Source organism: Sceloporus occidentalis, unplaced genomic scaffold, assembly GCF_023333645.1.
Source record: "Sceloporus occidentalis isolate IW3139 unplaced genomic scaffold, rSceOcc1.0.p SCAF_4, whole genome shotgun sequence".
Lineage (NCBI taxonomy): Eukaryota > Metazoa > Chordata > Lepidosauria > Squamata > Phrynosomatidae > Sceloporus > Sceloporus occidentalis.
The window spans coordinates 34,012,968-34,032,007 of NW_028316984.1; the positions used below are offsets into that span (position 1 = coordinate 34,012,968).

The 19,040-nt window shown below is 39.3% G+C and overlaps 1 protein-coding gene across 1 annotated transcript in view; it reads left to right on the plus strand.

The window, feature by feature from the left end:
* LOC149313712 (dual 3',5'-cyclic-AMP and -GMP phosphodiesterase 11A) overlaps positions 1 to 19,040 on the plus strand; it is a 169,407-nt gene that overhangs the window by 78,892 nt on the left and 71,475 nt on the right. Inside the window, exons 8-9 of the mRNA XM_089523024.1 lie at positions 2,262 to 2,354; positions 5,402 to 5,452. Of these exons, the coding sequence (XP_089379150.1) occupies positions 2,262 to 2,354; positions 5,402 to 5,452 (144 nt within the window). The remainder of the gene's footprint in view (positions 1 to 2,261; positions 2,355 to 5,401; positions 5,453 to 19,040) is intronic.

Consider the following 19,040-nt stretch of genomic DNA (forward strand, 5'->3'; position numbering starts at 1 on the left):
ACCTTAAAAACTTCCACTGGAGGCTAAGGAACCCTCCAGAACAGATTTTCAGTGCTTGAAAAGGTTGAAGGCAGGGACTATGAAATAAAGTAACAACACTGTTGTGAGTGCTTCCACTGGAGTTAGCCCAGTGTTTGTCAAGCTTTCTTTCTTGACTTCACTATTCTCTAATACTCGGTTTACTTGTGCTACCCAGCATTAAGGCTTTTACAGAAAGTTTTTAAAAGCCACACAGGATTCTGTTGAATATCTTAATTGGATATCTGTCTTGGGTAGGGCTGCCATAATTGTCCACTTTTACCAGGGACAAAATGTAGGACAAATTCAAGACCAAACTGTAGGGCAACTGCAGGACAAAACTCAGCTCAAAATGTAGGACATTTAAGGTCCACCATTTTTCTTCAATGTCCTACATTTTGGGCTGAGTTTTGTCCTGCAGTTGTCCTACAGTTTGGTCTTGAATTTGTTCCACATTTTGTCCCTGGTAAAAGTGGACAATTATGGCAACCCTAGTCTTGGGTGTAACCTTGTTTGTTGTTGCTGTGTATCTTCAAGTTGTTTCTGATTTATGCCAATCTCAAGGTGAACCTATCACAGGGTTTTCTTGGCAAATTTTGTTCAGAGGGCATTTGTCATTACTTTCTTCTGAGGCTGAGAGAGTGTGATTTGCCAAAGTCATACAGTGGGGTTCCATGGCTGAGCAGGGATTAGAACCTGGTCTCCAGTTGTAGTCCTATGCTCAAACCTTATAGGAAGCAAAATATGTATCATTTAAACACAATGGCTTGGATCCACAAGTAGAACTCCTCTTGTAAGATGCTCCCTGTTGGTGGAAATGAGAAGGCAATTTTTGTCATCTGTGTATGAGTTCAACAAAGCCCGTATCCAAGTGCATGGGGACTCAAGAGATGGGATGCAAGAACTGCTGGGGGTTCCTGGGTCTGATTTATATTTTTAAAGATGGGTGAAGATGCAACAGGTCCAAGATATTTGTTGCCTGAAGTAAGCAAAAAACAATCCATCCAAATTTTTCTTTCTTTCCCCTATAATTCATCATTTATATTAGAAAGAAGGGGTTTGTTACAGATCATAGTACTTGTCTTTTCCCTTTTCTTCTTACTCTTCCTGTCCAAATTTTCTTTATCTATTTCCTTTTGATAAATTTCATGTCCCCAACTCCATCCTGTTGGGTGAGGCATACTTCTCCATTGCATGCTTTTGCTTTGAATAGTTAGAGGAAATAGCTGATAATTGTGTCATAGACAGAATTCCACAGCCGAGAGGCTATGGCTCTGTGTTATTGTCAGGATTTGGGTCTAGGCTACCTGAAGGATGCTAAGATCCTCAGGAGAAGCTCTTCTCTCAGTCCCATCCCCAACAGGGCATATCTGGTGAGGACCTGTGAGAGGGCTTTCTTGATTATTGCTCCTAGGCTCTGGAACTCCTTTCCAAGAGAGTCTAGTCTGGGACCTCCTACCTGTCCTTCCGTCACCAGGAAAAACATCTTTTTTTTTATTCTGACAGGCCTTCAAGAACTGTCAAAATTTAAAAGAACTTTTAAAAAGAATAATAGAAAGGACTTTTAATAGATAGTGTGCTGCCCTGCTTTTTAACATCTTTATTTACAGTACAACCCCTGTATCTATGGGACCAACGCTCACAATTTTACTGACTCATATCTGAAAAAATGTGTTCTCTCTAGATATTTTCTAGGTCCTTTAGCATGATTCTGTGGTATGCATCCAGTGGAAGTTGACCATAGAGTCACATTAGAGGACCTAGAAATGCCTAGAGAGGAATCTCTATGTCTTCTAGTGTGACTTCATGGTCAACATCCACTGGATTCATTTCAATAGGCTTTGCTAATACAGGTGGTTTTGCATTTCCATGGTAAGTCTGGGAACATATGCCCCATGAATACTGGGGTCATACTAAATTTTTAATTGATGTTTTAAATATTTTTTAATATTATGAACAGCTTAATTTAACTTTAATGATAATATTCTGCATGTTTCCATCTATATTGTATCTGTTTTAATTTTGTAAGCCACCTTGATTCCCCCTTCTGGGGGGAAAGGCAAGATATAAATAACGTGGATGATGATGATGGTTGTGGTGGTGATGATGATGATAATGATGAGGCTTAACATTTATGAACTGGTTCAGGTTTCCAGAGGACCGGGCTTTAAAAGAACGCATTAACAGGTAAACTATTTCTAGAGATGCCATGTTGCCTTATTAATTGTTTTGTTATATTTTAGGCTTTTGTTATATTTTGTGGCTTGGGCATCAACAATACTATAATGTATGACCAAGTGAAGAAATCCTGGGCAAAGCAATCTGTGGCTCTTGATGTGAGTATCACAGTATATTAACTATTATTTGCAAAAGAGCTCGGATGATGTAGCTAAGGAGACAATAAAGGTTCTCTGCTTTTTTCCTTCGCCCCAGAGAAGTAAAATGTTTGTATTTGCCTATCAGTTTGTTGCTGGATTTCCTGCCCTCTCCCCTTCCCTGACTGAAAAAGAGAAAGTTAGTTTTGATCTGTTTCTCATCCCTTTCTTTTCTTTTGATCTCAACAATCTTAGTGGTCAGTGTCACTGGTCCAATTCACACTGTAGAAATAATCCAGTTTGACACCACTTTAACTGCCCTGGCTCAGTGCTAGGGAATTCTGGGAATGGTAATTTATTTTGGCACCAGACTTTGGTACCACAACAAATGACAGTTCCCAGACTTCCATAGCATTGAGCCAGGGCAGTTAAACTGGTATCAAACTGAATTATTTCCATAGTATGGATCAGTTGTAATAAAAAGTTTCAAGATTCTAGTTGTATGCATGCTTCACCTCAGCTATACCATGGCTATTTTAAATGACAGCCAAAGTGTGTTTAAAACTCATGTTTGCATAAAATAAGGGATTTCTAAAAAAAAAATTGGGGGGAAAACCACACTACAAAACAAAAATTCCCCATGTTTGTAAAATATTATTATTTACATAAAGAATGCTCAGACAGTTATGTCAATGTATCACCCCAACCAAGGGCCATCTCAATTAGAATATCCCATTTTTAGAAGACAAGAGTGGGACAACCAGAAGTGCATTAAAATACTAAATACTTGAGAGGTTAATATGAACTACTTCATTGTAAACAGGAATTTGAAAGGAAAGAGACTTGAGTTTCATTTATTTCATTTCTGCCATAAAGTGGTACTCGTATATTTCATACGTGATAAAATCAATGAGTTTTAGTGGCTGGCTGGTTAGGGATCTTTGTTACTGTGATAGATTTTTCATACAGAAGGAAAGATCTGCTGCTCTATATGGTCTCATTAATCTGGATGGACATAGTATTATGATCCCTTGGGTTATTGTTTTAGGAGTATCAATATAAATTTAATTTATTTCTTAACAATATTTATATGTCACCCAAAGATAAAGTTCTCTGGGCAGCTTATAACAAAGTTATAAGAGACAAGGATAAGCACAGCAATATCAAGTAGGTAATCAAATCTACATAACTCCCAGTTTCAAGAAATAAATTAAATAGGTTTTAGATTTGAAAATTACCATTTGAAAAGGCTTGAGAAAATTTTTAAAATCTAGCATTAAAAAGACCACAAAGCAGGTGCTAAGTGAGGCTTTCTGGGGAAATCATTACTTAGAGCCTTATTGAATTATTCAACAAACTCAGCAGGCAAAGAAAAGACACCCCTTTTCTCCCTCCACATGACTTTTGTTCCCTTCAGGTTGTAAAAGCAAGGGAGAGCATTGTAAAAGCATCATTTTTGCCAAACGGATTATTTCAGCATGGCAAACGGGACACTTTCCCAGCACTTTTACAACTCTCTTCGACAACGTCCTATGGAGGGAGGAAAAAAAAGCACACATCTTTTTGTTTGCCTGCCAAGTTTGTTTAATAATGTGATAAGGCTCAGGTTCAGCGTACTCTTCATATTCACTGGGCGTTGATTCTTAGAGGTAAGCCATCATGGCTATCCCTGGCTAAAAATGGAAGCAAATAGGATGTCTAATTCTTTCAAATTACATGGAAACTTTTTAAAAAATAATAATGTGACTACATGAAAACATCCTTATTGTAGTTGTATCCTTACTCCAGTTGGAGAGGAAAGCTCATATTTTGGTGTGAGCTGAAGATGGAAAGTAGTTAACTGATTAACAGTCTTTGTATGTTTTTGTATTGTTTTAAAAATACAGCAGAACCTGTTTCACCAGAGTAATTATAAGATGAATGATGTTTGTATGCCATGGGGAAAGATGTTTTTGTTTGGTGATCTTTAACTCTTTGCATCGAAAGCTCAGTAGTTTACATTTGTCAAAAGTGAATACTTTAAAATTAAGTGATAAGAATGTGGTTTTACAAACTAGGCATTGGGTTTTCATGTGTTCTGTGTAAGGTTAGGGATCTGTTTCCCTTTTTGGAGTCCAGAGGAACTGTAAAACTGTCTTAATTTTTTGGGATGGGAAGGGTTAGATGTGTTATCTGTTGCAATAAAAACATATAATATATAACATATAATTTTGATGTCTAATGTCACTTTGATAATATTTTTGGTATGTTTGGTTTCTGAGGGATCATATTTGATGGAGAATACTTACAGGTAGTAAAAGATAGAAAAATAAATTTACTATCTGTAATACACCTGGAAACTATATTTAAGAAAAGCGAAGTGTCATTCTCTTTAAGGAATCACCTTAGAACAACAAAACTGTCTGCAACATTATATTATCAACTTCATACATTTCCTATAACATTACACCATCTAGAATGGGAGAATGTTCAGGTTGCCTTAGTGCTCAAAAGTCATCCTTTTAAATTGGAGAGGGGATATTAAAAAGTGTTTTTTAAAACATAAAGATGTATCAGAATAGTCACATGTTGAACTGATTAGAATTGGCTGGATTTAATTAGGATTAATTGTTTATTAAAGGTTATTAAAGTAATTAACAAATAAACTCTCGACTCATACTTGATTAATTATTATTAAATGTATATGTATAAGTGAAATTTAATGAAATATTGGCTTTGATATTCTTGACTAATCTGGCTATGATTTGACTGTCTTATTGACTATAGGGGATTAAGTTGCTTTTTCCACTGACTATGACACATTTAACAATTTCCCAATACAAAGTCCATCAGAGAAAATTCTGGGGGAGCACTAGGATCACAAAGGGGGGTTATATTTATGGGTGGCATTTTGCCCACCCTGACCTAAGAGGTAGGTGCTCCAAGTATAACTCATGATCTGTGATTAGCTACAATATTTCATGTGTAATATGTAATGCAGTTATTAATGAACCATTTTTAATAATTTCCTCAACAGTTCAAAGTAACTACTTTCAGCTTCTTATTTGTGACCATTTGTTCTGGAGCAGGTGCTGTCTTACCATGCAACATGTTCAAAGGCAGAAGTGGATAAATTCAAGGTAAAATAACAATGCTTTGTTTTATTCTGAAATTAATTATTAAAAGGAACTTTTGAATTCAGAAAAAATAATCAGCAGTTTGGGAAAATATTTATTGATTTGTGCCACTAAAAATCTGTTTCTTTAATAATTCTAACACTATCTATGCTAATGTGCAATCTATAAGAAAGTTCTTGAAGTCATCTTTCTGAATGATTTTTGTGATCACATGGCTTTTCTGATGAGTTCCCTATCCATGCTGACCCTGCAGTTACAACCCTTGAGCTCCTATTACTCACCTTGCCCTCTCACCATTAAAACCCTTCCAGGGTCTAGACTCCTGAACTCCAAAATGACAGTTAAAATGGACAAGCAGATGTATTGACAGCTGGATTCAGTGTGGCATCATGGACTGAATCTTCTTTATCAATTTTTCAATGAAAACAAAAATGTAGAAAATCAAACCAGTCAGGATTTATTATAAAACAAGTAAGTTAAATTTGTACTCCCAGAAATCTTTCCTCACTCTCAGCTCCCATCAAACTAAAACTGTATTCAGAACTCATCAGTCTTTTTAACTGCCCCTTTCTTTCTAACTATCTCTATTTCTACCTGGTTCTGTCTAACTGTTTAACAGACATCTCTCTATTTTATATTTCATATCCTTCCATCAACAGCTTTCCAAGGCTGTGATAGGCTAGCTCTTCCCACCCACTCACTTCACAATTTCTCATTTTCTTTATTTTTTGGAATCTATATTATACTTCCTCTAATTAAATGTTCCCTTGCTTTCAGTCATGTCTGGCTCTTGGCCCTTGCTTCCATCTTAATGATCATCACTTATTGATTATAAAATTGCCTATTAAGTCCCAAAATAATAGACACAAGTTCTTCATTGCAGATTCATAATCTAAAAGATATGTGGCTAAAGGAGAATGAAGGGAAAGGGGAAAGTTTGCACTGGTTAGGATAAGGTAAAAGAAAGAAAATTAATTAAAATATTGGAGTAGGAATGAATAAAAATATCAAATTGTAATTCAAAGAGGAAGTACAAGAGAGGAAACTAAATGTTTAGTTTTCCCCTTTGACAAGGTTGTCAAGTCATGTACGACTGTAGGGGGTGGTACCTATCCATTACTAAGCCAAAGAGCCAGTGTTGTCCGAGGACTGCTCTGGTGTTCATGTGACCAGCATGACTGCACTGAACACTATTACCTTCCCACTGAAGTGGTACCTATTTATCTACTTGCATTTGCATGCCTTTGAACTGCTAGGTTGGCAGAAGCTGTGACTAGTGATGGGAGCTCACTCATCATGCGGCACTTGGCATCTTAACCATCTACCTGTTTTTTTCAGTTTGTAGCTTTGTGCTGGCTAGCTTAGCTCACACCCTGAGCTCAGCTGCATCAGGCTGGGTTGAAGCTGGGTGAAAGAAGACATGTGGATGTTGCTTGCTATAGATTACAAGGAAGTACAAGAGAGAAAATATATTTTTTAGGAATTTCTTAAAATATATCAAAGGATGCTAGCCAAATTATATATTTGATATATGAAGTATATCAAAGGATGCTAGCCAAAATATATCTTAGATATATGAAGTATATCAAAGAAGGCCAGCCACGCCAGTATATCAAAGAAGATGGCAGGTAATCAGCTCACCTTTCTTTCTAGTCTTTCTCCAAAATTTAGGTTTTCTACAATGGTCCTGATTCAGAAACCTACCCAGACATTACTGGAAGGGGAATTCTTTCACTCCTTAATTATCTACAAACACAACAAGACTTGTGGAGGAGTGACCTAATATTCATTTTCTTTGGGTGCTTCCAGATAGAGAAAGCCTTTTATTAGTCATGCAACTAATTTACTTTAAATAGTAAATGTTCTTTAGCTGAAAGACACCTGAGTAGCCTATGTATGATCAATAAAAACTACACAGGCTTACAGTCTAAAAGTAATATGGGAAAAATACTTCTGGGGATTGTAATTCTCAGAATCCTTCAACACCCATTGCTTATAGCTGTGCAGGCTGGGGATTCTGGGAGCTGTAGTGAAAAAAAAAGGCAACATGTTCAAGCTCTTTTTTCCCCTGTTTATCATTTCTGAGAATGAAGCCCAAAGAACAAGATGAACTGTCTGTTCTGGGGGAGGCAGGGAGTAATGTCTTGCAGTGCTGTGGCTTGAGGGCTGTATTGTTCAGTTCACTGAAGGTATCCTTTTGAATGCTGGACAGGATGTACACACAACTTGCAAAACAGTGGTAGAGATGGGGGGGGAGGAGATAAAAGGAATAGTTTTCTGGTGAGTTGGTTTGTTTTACTTAATTTGTAGTGGTCTTTACAAGCATTCTGTCCAATGCAGGTTGGATTTCTGGCCTCATGACAATGATGACACATCAGGTTATTATAATTAGTATAGTTGCTTATGTTTGGCAGACGATTTGACCATGTAACTATCCTGACCCATACAAACTCAAATCAGCCCAGTTCCCCTCTGGTCCTTGAAACACATTTTGTAACATTCTGTGTGGCATGATGTCTTGTTCTAGAACTGGGTGTAGTTCAGAGCCTCCTCAAAAGTTCTTTCAATGCCAAACACTGACACGTTACTGCTATAGCCTAAGCTTTATTGGTGGTAAATGGTGCAGCAGATGATGTACAACAGAAAAGCATTCAAGACCTTTCACTGACGGAACCCATCGTCCCTTCATAGCCGGTGGTATAAATGGGCCCCAAAACAAGTTCTACCTAAACTGTCCTCTGCCTAGGTTGGAGTACACCCCCCCTCCAAGCTGAGGCCAATGGAGGATAGGCTCTCCAGAATTATATAGTTCAGAAACAAACAACAGAAACCAAATAGCACAGTGTGACCCATCTCTCCCCCCCCCTCAACTGAGAGAACTGTACAAACAGTTTGATCACATAGAAAAAAATCACTTCCCCAGTTTGTTCTCTGCCTTCATATCTTTTTCCAAACTTGAAGTGCACAGTGAATGAAGAAAATATCCAGCAAGGTCAGTAATACAATTGAACTCTTTCATGCCACTGGGCAGCTGTTAACATTTGACCATGATGTTAATAAACACTCCAAAAAGCCATCTGCTTGATGGCAGGGGCCAGCTCAATACACATGATAGGAAAGACTGCTTCTTTATCTCTCATTGATGTCCCAGGCATTTGGTACACGAAAGGACCTGTGAGAACCATTCTGGTTAAGGGCAGGAATGGCTGTGGTTGCCAGCAACCCTGTCTAGGAATATACTGGCCAGTCATTCCTTTAGGAAATCCTTCTAGAGTGATAATGGAGTCTTGCATCTTTAGCCACCATTATTCAGGGCCTAAGCAGATGGGCAGAATACCATGGGGAAAGCCCCTGCTATCCTGTTCTGGTTCAGACCTGGATTAGTTCCCAGGCCATCACAGCAACGGGGGGATATTTACATGTTTGTCCACCACAGTGTGCCCTTTACCTGCTGCCACCATCACAACTTCTCTGAAGGCCTTTATTGCAGCCTGTAAGAGCAGAAATGGGGTTCCTGTCTTATACCCACATGGCCAGGATCCCCAGCACATGCTGCAACAGGGCCCTTCAGAAAAGATGTCATGGTGGCAGTAGGTAAGGGATTGCTTGGGGCTGTCTGGACTAGCCGACCCTAGTCTGGAGCTGTTGGCCTGCATTTTCTATACAGGATTACACGAGGCCTGGAGGAACACAGGCCTTTTTTGGCTCATGCATATAGGCCCACAGTTGTCCCAGGAGAACAGTAGGACAAATCAGACATCATACAAAAACATGGCTACAGAGGCTTAGTTTTGATTTAACATGATGTCTGAACACACCAAATTCTGCAATTCACTATTATCAGCAGACCAAATTGTTAATTATAGTTTGGTGTGATATCTGAATGAACAAACAATAGTTGTGCATAATCCTGTGCCTACCAAACCAAGACACTGGATTGTCAAATCAACTTAACTGAAAACAGACAGGTTGCTTTAAACCATGGTTTCCCAGTAGTGTTTTGGATTCTAAGTTATGGCAGAAACCAGCATTTGGAGTAATAGTCAAGAAGGGCTCTAACCAGTAGCCAAAAAATTATAGGTATGCAGGACAGATTTGTAAGAGCTTTGGTGTATCAGTGATCAAAATTTACGACCAGAAGTAGACAAGTGAAAAGGCTTTTAAATTCTGGTGATAAGGAATCCAACAAGTGCCACCTTAAGTTTCAACTTTTCCCCTTTCCAAAGAGAATATGTATACAGTTCTCTGGTGCTGTGTAATTCACAATGAGCATTTTTTTAAAAAAAGGCTAACCTAATTGTTCAGCTGTGAATACTACGTACAAGATCAATATTTAATGGATGGTTTGCATTATTTATAACTTTGTGAGATACTCCTCTTTGTGGCACAAACAGCACTCAAGAGAACCCCATTATACAATAGAATGAATCATTTGTTTATGAATCTGTGGTTTAAACTGTAATATTAATCACATTTCTGTTCAGGTACTTTGCTGATCTTTGCTAGACAGTAATCCTAAACGGAGATATCATCGATAGAAATTACACAAATTAATCTTTCTTTCTTTCTTTCTTTCTTTCTTTCTTTCTTTCTTTCTTATTAAAGTCTAATTCATTTGACGGAAGTAATTAGCAGAAGCCATTAAACCATGAATGAGCAAATAGGACATTAGGAATCCATTAAACTATGGATATGAGGAATACATGCTCTCTTGTTGTGCATGTCGTTTGTCATACAAATATTGGGTTGGATCTAGTGATAGACTACTGAAAAAATTCTGCTAGTGCCCCTATTTCACAAGTGTTGCACAGAAGGTTGTGTGACACTGCGCGTTAGGAGACTTGGGATTTTGGACAACGTCTTGCAGAAATTTTAAAAACTTTTTATTTCTTTTCTTCTTGTCCTAAATTTGGATACACCAACACAAACCTGTCCTGCCTACCTACAATTTTATGGCTCCTGGTTTTGGCCTTTCTAGATACTTGCATAGTTCAGCTATCACCCCAAACCATAGTTTATGCTAATTATAGCTTAGAATTCAAACCACAGCTTTAATGCTGAAACCTACTAGGAAACCTTGGTTTAAAGTCATTTGTCTGTTTTCCTATAAGATGACTTGACAATCCAATGTCTTTCTTTGGTATGCTGAGGAACATCCACCACTACAGTTTATCCGCTTGACATCATATCAAACCATAGTTAACAATTTGGTCTGGTATCCATAGTGAATTGCAGAATTCGATGTGTTTAGGCATTACATTAAATCTCAGCTAAGCTTCCTTAATCATGTTTTTCCTGTGATGCCTGATTTGGTCCACTGTTGTTTTCCTGGGACACTGCACAACACTCTTCATGGGCAGAAGCACATCCTGTAGATTTTAATCCATTCTGTAGACTTCACACAAGAATCTTGTGGAAAGTCAGAATAAGAGATTTGCTTTTTTAAGCACACCCATTTTGTTTAAATTAAGTATTATTAATGTGACATAAATCAGGGATGGGGGACTTGTAATCCTTCAGATATTAGTGAACTTCTTAGTCCCATGATTCTCCCGACATCAAGGATGGTGATGGCTGCTTTAGTCCACCAATGTATGGAGAGCCACAGGCTGTGGTGGCAGGTGGCTTCCTTGTCATTGAGGTGGTGAATCTGCTCTCAGGTTTAATCTAAACTTTAAATGAGCCTGTTTGGGGGTAGGGAGCAGTATGTCTGATAGTTCCTTTAAAGTTCAGGCTACATTTGACATACTCTTAGTGACATATGCAGGCATAAATCTAACATATGCTGGTGTGTGTGTGAGGGGGTTGTCATTGTGGAGATTGCTATCCTTTTCCTCCCTCCTCAGTGACCAAAGCCTCTTCACCCCACTCACATGGAAGTCATCACAAGGTCCCCACCTGTGTTATGCAGTGATGGCTGGGGGCTCCCATATCAGCTGGAATCCATTCCAAGTTTGAGTCTGAACTGTAAGTGACCTATCTAGGTTGCTGAGCATTTTGGCCATGGCTCGGCACTCTTGGATCAGTGGCATCACTGTGTGAGTGCAGGGAGATGTGGCCCTCACTAGTTGACATGTCAGAGGAGTGGTGACCCCCAGTCAGGCCCTTCTGCTGCTGCAGCGGAGGAGCACATGTGCCTCTTGTGGTGAACAGGACATCCTTTTCCCATCCTTTCCCCATCCTTATAGTGTGATCGCGAAAATATTTTCATACGACAACATTGTGCTTATCCTATCAGTGTCCCATCATTAAATTCTTTCTAGGCTAGCACTAATATTTCATGGAAAACTTTGGACTTCTGAATGTCACCATTCACTGAACAAAAACACCTTCTTAGGAACTCATGTCATGCCCAGCCTGGAGGATGGCTTGGAGGACTCAGAGGATGAGCTAGAGCCCCTGGGACCTGAACCTGTAATGGAGGAGCCAGAGCCCCCTGGGGCTTGAACCTGTAACGGAGGAGCCAGAGGCTGGCCCTAGTTCTGCTGGAGCAGAGTCTATGGCCCCTCCAGAGATTCAGCAGTCAAGTTTGCCTGGTGCCGAGGCTGTGGACACGGAGGAGGATCTGGGCAGTGTGCCTACCTTCAATGAGCGTCGAGCAGAAAGAGAGGGCCTTCGAAGATCTCGGAGGCTTTATCAGAAGCGTCTTCGTAATCAGACACAGCTGAAGGCCGGCTCCTTGCCTTCTTAAGCACCTAGAGCATGTGTGGTTCTTTGCCAGTGGATATCTGACTCTTTTAGAGGAAAGACTCTGTCTCTGGCTCCTTTTGCTTCTTGTCTTGACTACCCGGAAACCTTGACCTTGGACTGCTTTATCGACCTGCCTATCTGTTGCCCTGAACCTCGGACCGTCTGACAATTCTCTTGGTAATCCCTTTTGGTAGAGCTACTGTGAATCTCCAGGACTGTGTAGCTTACACTGACTTTGCTGTGCTGGGAGGGGGTTTGTTTGTTTGGGAACTAGCTGCCTTATCAGCCCTTTGGCTGCTTTCCCGGACAACTCAGTCCTTCTTAGGAACATATCTATTATAATAGTATGCTATTGGGCAGAAGCAGCATCTTCTCATGGAACTGGCTTCGTGAGAAGTACTCTATTATTAGTATTTATTGAGTGCCTGAAGTTTTCAAAGTGCTGTAAAGTTATGAAAAAATGGGACAGTCCCTGTCTATAGTTTCACATTCTAGTAAACATTAAATAAAAGGAAAAATGAATGGTGAGGATAGAGGAAAACTAGTATTGGAGCAGCAGCTCCTTTTCTGGCTAATCAATACATCCAGAATGCTGTAACTTCTAAGATGGCTTTGCTTTCTTTCTGTATCAATCTATTACCAGTAATTGTTTTATTTTTATTGGTTTTTTAAAGTGCAAACTACCACTACTGACTTGCGGAACTGCTGTATATATATCAGAATTGGAATGAGGCCTGTGTGTGCTAGATGTATAGATCCCTAATTATGTGGGCCTAAAAGAAAAGGAAAACATTTCTTTAAATTGAAATATTTACAGATTTCCACAAAAGAGAAAAGTCATAGTAACTCACTCATTCATGATGCAGTGAAGGAATGCAGTAAGTGGAAAAATTAAAGATTTATCAGAGGTTGAGGAAAAGGAGGCTCCATAATAAATCTGAAGTAGAAACCTCATTAGTTTTAAAGTAGTCAGGAACTAAGAGACCACTGATTCTTCCAGGTAGAGCTAGGGCTGCCATAATTGTCCACTTTTACCAGGGACAAAATGTAGGACAAATTCAAGACCAAACTGTAGGGCAACTGCAGGACAAAACTCAGCTCAAAATGTAGGACATTTAAGGTCCACCATTTTTCTTCAATGTCCTACATTTTGGGCTGAGTTTTGTCCTGCAGTTGTCCTACAGTTTGGTCTTGAATTTGTTCCACATTTTGTCCCTGGTAAAAGTGGACAATTATGGCAACCCTAGGTAGAGCAAACATGGCTTGCATCCTAATTGTTTCCACTACAGTTCTTCTATTAAATGGGGGGGGGGGGGGATCAATCTTACCATGATCAAGGAAACTGCTACAATTTTTAGAAGATTTATTGAAAAATGTGGTGAGTTAGTAGCATATACCACAGTACAACAAAAATTATTTGTATTTCTGGTCTTCTTTGAAGATGTTTGAAAATCGCTTTTCACCTAAGATGTAAAACTGTCAGCTGTACTTTATCCCTAGTATTTGTGCTAAATATATTGGTCAGAAGAAAGAAAACAAGCAATTTACTCTTTCAGTATCAGCACTTTCCACTTTTATTAGCCAGTATGTTGGAATGTTAGACAGGAAGAATGAATGCTGCAAAACAACAACAGCAACAGGTTAGAGTTATTGATGTATAGATCCTTATGCTAAATGGAATACCGCAAATTGTCATGTAACTGCTATAAATGATAGCATAGGTATTTGTGATGGCACTCTCTTCACTATTTATGCATCTGTTGTGTTCAAAAGTGTAACAGTGAACAGTGACCAAATTATCAATGGGGAATTTAATTAGCTCAAGGTCACGAGAGGAGGCCTGTTACCACACCTCAGGGATCGCCCCTTCGATCTGTATACCAGGAACTAGAAATCCAGAAATGAGGCAGAGGCTCTAAGTACAATCAATGTCTCTTTTATTGGAAACAAGGATTCAAACATACAGGCACATACGCTCACACATTCATACAAGACTCAGGAAATAACGTAGTAAATGTGGGATAGATATGAGGCTTTCTAATGGAGATACTCACCTAACATAGAAGTTGGTGGGTCCAATTTGTGTGTGTGGGTTTGCAGGTCTGGTTTAGCAGACAAGTCAGAGAGAAAGACTGACTTTAAACTGACATAGCTGGGCTGCCAGCAGCAGCGAGAGGCTACCAGCAGCGAGAGGTACCAGCAGTGAATGGCTGGCCCCAGCGAGTGGCTAACTGGCCCCAGTGAATGGCTGGCCCCAGCGAGTGGCTGGCAGCAGCGAGTGGCTGGCCGCAGTGAATGGCTGGCCCCCTCCCTAAATTTAGGAGACCTTTTTAAGGGTTTAACAGGGTCTCTAGACAAAAAGTAATCAAAGGAAACTGTTTGAAGTGTATTTCACATCTTAACCAAATGTTTTGATCTAACCCAAATGTTTCTGCCAGAGTAGGGACGCAAATGGCTACACAAAATGCCATTCCTTTGATTCAAATGGTTCCCCCTCAATCACAAAGCGAGACACTTCCTTAAGACATTTGATAGCATCTTTCCTGATATCTCTTAGCAGCTCCTTGCATAATTTCATCAAAGCTGGGAAAGGAAATTCGTTTACATATCAAAAACTCATGGCTTCCCTTGTTTCAGTGGGAGATCACATGCTAGGGCCATTTGGCTACTCAGGTTAAGATGCACTTTTTGATATCAAGATGCAGGTCAGAGATTATCATTTTAGATATATTAAAAAGGTGTAGATCAATGCCTATCAAAAGCTTATTAGGTAACAGTGAAGGAATACCTATGAAACCCATTCATTGTTTTGCTCAGCTTTTGTCTTCTCTTCAGAGTAACTGGTCCTGTAGTTCCTTAGAAATTTCTAAACCTATATTATTAGTTTCAATAATAATCTTAAAACCAGATTGTTAGTCCTGAGGGTGCATCTACTCTGTAGAAATAATGCAGTTTGACACCACTTTAACTGGCTCCATCCTACAGAATCCTTGGATTTGGTCATTTTATGAGACGCCAGCACCCTTTGGCAGAGAAGGCTAAAGATCTTGTAAAACTAAAAATGCCAGGATTCCATAGGATGGATACAAATGCAGCTAGGAACTTCCATGCACAGCTAATCTCAGTGCAGGGAAGTCTGGGTATTGAAGAAATGGCACATGGCAGAACTATTTTTCTCATTCCATGTGTATATGGAAGAACTGCTTCCTGATAAAATGTCCACTTAAAGTGATGTCAAATGCATTATTTCTACAGTGTAGGTGCACTCTGAGTCCTTACTTACATGTTGACTCACAATTTCACAGTTGATTGAATGTATTTACTGTAGCTGGGACTAACCAACAGGATGCCTGCCTTAAGTACTAGAGCTACATATTGTAAATATTAGCAAGAAGTATAGCTTTATCATTGTTCTACTCCTCATACTCCTTTCTGGTGAACATCTAATGTAATGCTATGTCTGACTCACTGTGTATTTCATTGCTTCATCTCACTGGCAGGTGGTTAATGGAGGTTGGCAGACATAGAATGACTTGCTAGGAAGAGATATGGAGCTGTATGTCCCCTTTCTACCACATGGTACCTGTCCTTATTATCTGATGGAAAACTGTGGGAGATACAAGTGCTGCTAGGAACTTCCATGCTCAGCTAATCACAGTGCAGGGAAGTCTGGGTATGGAGGAGATGGCACATGGCAGAACCATTTTTCCTCTTGCCATGGATATGAGATAGAGCTGCTTCATGATAAAATGTCAACTTCATCAAATGATGAACTGTGGAATGTCAGTAAAACACAATCCAGTTTGTGTTTGGAAAGATAAGAATGAAGAAGGAGATTTTATAATTTTGTGTCAGAGAGAAATTATTTTCATTGTGGCAGAAAAAGATAATCCAAAACAACTTCTCAGGATTTATGCCTTTATTTAGAATTTCAAACACATCTATGTGATATATGTGGCGTAAAACACACATTTCAAAAACAGACTGAGACAGTGATACACTCTGCTTTGAGTGTTCACTAGACCCAAAGTGAGAAACATGTGGCCCTCTACATGTTGCTGGACTGACATGCCTATCACTACTAGCCAGAATAGCCAATGGTGAGGAGTGCTGGGAGTTTCAGTCCAACAAAATCTGTAGGGCTACACTTCCCCATGCTATATTAGGGAGAAAGACAGGAGAGAAATTTAAATAATTTAGTTAAAATATTAGAATATTTTCCTGAACTCTCCCTCTCATAATTGGCCAGAATTCACACTTTCACTGGGAAACTGTTTTTAATTCCTCACCCTACTGTCCATCCCTCTCCCTTTCACACCATTCTGAGGATTGGCATACACTGTACCCAGGAGAGAGCAGAGACCAGCTATATCAGTCACACAATCCAAATCTTCCCAAAGGTGTCTGTTGTCTGAAAAGAAAAGGAAACAGTATCAGGGAACCAAGCCCCTGTACATGTACTGGCAGGATTCTCACTTTGTCTAAAGGTTTGCATTTGTGTGCCTCTACCATCAGGGAAGAAAACTGCACATATGGTACCTGTTGATGTGCAATTCCTCACTCAGTTCAGAAGAGGTAAACAGAATCTTGTTTCCATTTCTTGTTGTGTCCCTTCAAATAATTTCTGACTTACGGTGATCTTAAAATGAACCTTGTTGCTGTTGTGTGCTTTCAAGTTGTTTGCAACTTATGGTGACTCTGGGGTGACTCTATCACAGGGTTTTCTTGGCAAGATTTGTTCAGAGGGGGTTTGCCTTTGCCTTCCTCTGTGGCTGAGAGAATGTGACTTGCCCAAGGCCACCCAGTGGGTTTCCATCACTGAGTGAGGATTCGTTCAGTGGGTTTGCCATTGCCTTTCTCTGGGACTGAGAGAGTGTGACTTGGCCAAAGTCATCCAGTGGCTTTTCATGGCAGAGTAGGGATTTAGAGATCCTAGCCCAATACTCTATACCATTCTGGCTCTTGTTTTCATACCATATGTGTATAAATCTTCGCTGGATCAAGTGAAAATTTATATTCTGGTTAAGATCAGTATGAACAAACGTGTCATCTTGCTGAATTAATCAAACTGTCTAAGTTTGTCAAAACTAACTGGCAAAGTATTATTAGTAGAAATACTGGTATACTTCAGTTACTGAAGTCACTGTGTTCCTTGGCATTACTTCTTTAACAGAAAATTTGATGCTAGAGGCAAAAATAATAAGGAAAGAGTAGGGATAGGTTCCTGTACCACAAAATAGAAAAACAATTTTAACATGTTTCAGCAAACATTTTATCCATAACAAACTATATGCACATGTGAAATGATACAGCCTTGCATAAATAAACAAAAGGATTTTGAAACTTTTGGAGACCACTTGAAGGCTTCTTCTAAAATGCATTCAGGAATGATTTCCTCACCTCAATCATCCTTCACATTTCTTATGATGTCCATTTTCATAACCTAATCATTTTATTTTTTATTTTGAATCCTGAATGGGGAAAAGGTAGGGTATAAATTAAAATTATTAACAGTAGCAGCAGCAACAACAACAACAACAGTATCCATCATGCAAAATGGTTTGCACCTTTTTAAAAATTAGGTTAAACATTCAAATGTATTCTCTCATATTGTTTAGATAAAAGTTACTTTTGCTAAGATAGCCATCCAGTTCTTAAATGATCCCTTAACCTTGAAGGGGAGAGAGGCAGGCTAGCTCCACCAGGCCTGCCTTGAAGAAGCAGAGTCCTCCCTCCGGTCCATCTGCCTTGGTCCGGGCCTCAGAGGGAGAGAAGAATGCTGGACCTAATCCCGTCCCCCCTCACCATTCCCTTCTCCTTGTGTGTCGTGTCTTTTAGATTGTAAGCCTGCGGGCAGGGAACAGTCTGGTTAAAAAATAATAAATGTAAGCCGCCCTGAGAGCCATTAGGGCTGAAGGGCGGGATATAAATACCTAAATAAATAAAAATATATAAATAAATAGAGTAGTTGGTTCTTTTTAAGCATGTTCAGTCAAATCCATGGATTGCTACAATCTCTGTAGTTATATTGCTTTGAAGAGAGAGACATTCTGGAACCTTTCAAGAATTGCACAGCTGAGATGAGGCTGTTTGGCCACTGGGTGCCATCCTTGCTCCACGTTAAGGCTCACAGTAGAGCAGAATAGCATCAGGTATATAAAATTCAGAAGAATGCAATATGAATGGAAAACTGAGATAACAATAATGTTTGCACATATACAGGTACTGGATTTTGGCAGGAAGCACTCTCCTCCTCTCTTTTCATATCTTTACTGAAACCAGCTAAACATCAAGAAAGGTAAACTAGATTTCCAGTATGGCATTCTCCCCCATCTCATCCCCTTCCCCACACCCACCCAAGTTAGTGAGCCACAGGACCTCTCATTTGGGTGGCCACAGGACATAGAATGAAGCTTCTATAAAGATCCAGGAGCCTTGTCTTCTTCATCAAACTACTCTCCACAATGCCAGTATAGATTTCCATAGCTGTATCACCACAGTGGGATATGTATATTTCTACCATTCTTCTTTCTACCTTATCTGGTTAAGGTCTGGTTAGCCCCCTCCCTGCTCTCTTTCCGCCAGCTAAGACCTTCTTATTTAGACAAGCTTTTGGTAGATTTTAAAATCATATGTAGGATAGTGCTGATAGTGATGTGTTGTGCATTTATCCTGTTAGTATTTAATTATATTGAAATATATTTTAAATTATTCTGGTTTTAATAATATTGCTATTTCATTGGGTTTTTTTAATTGTAATGTACATTTTAGCCAATTTCTATTTCAAATTAGTAAGCAGCCTTCCGTGGCAGAAAGGCAGGGTAAACATTGAATGACTAAAAATAAATGAAATAATGATGCAACATAGATGATGCTGATGACACAAGGGCCCACCACACAC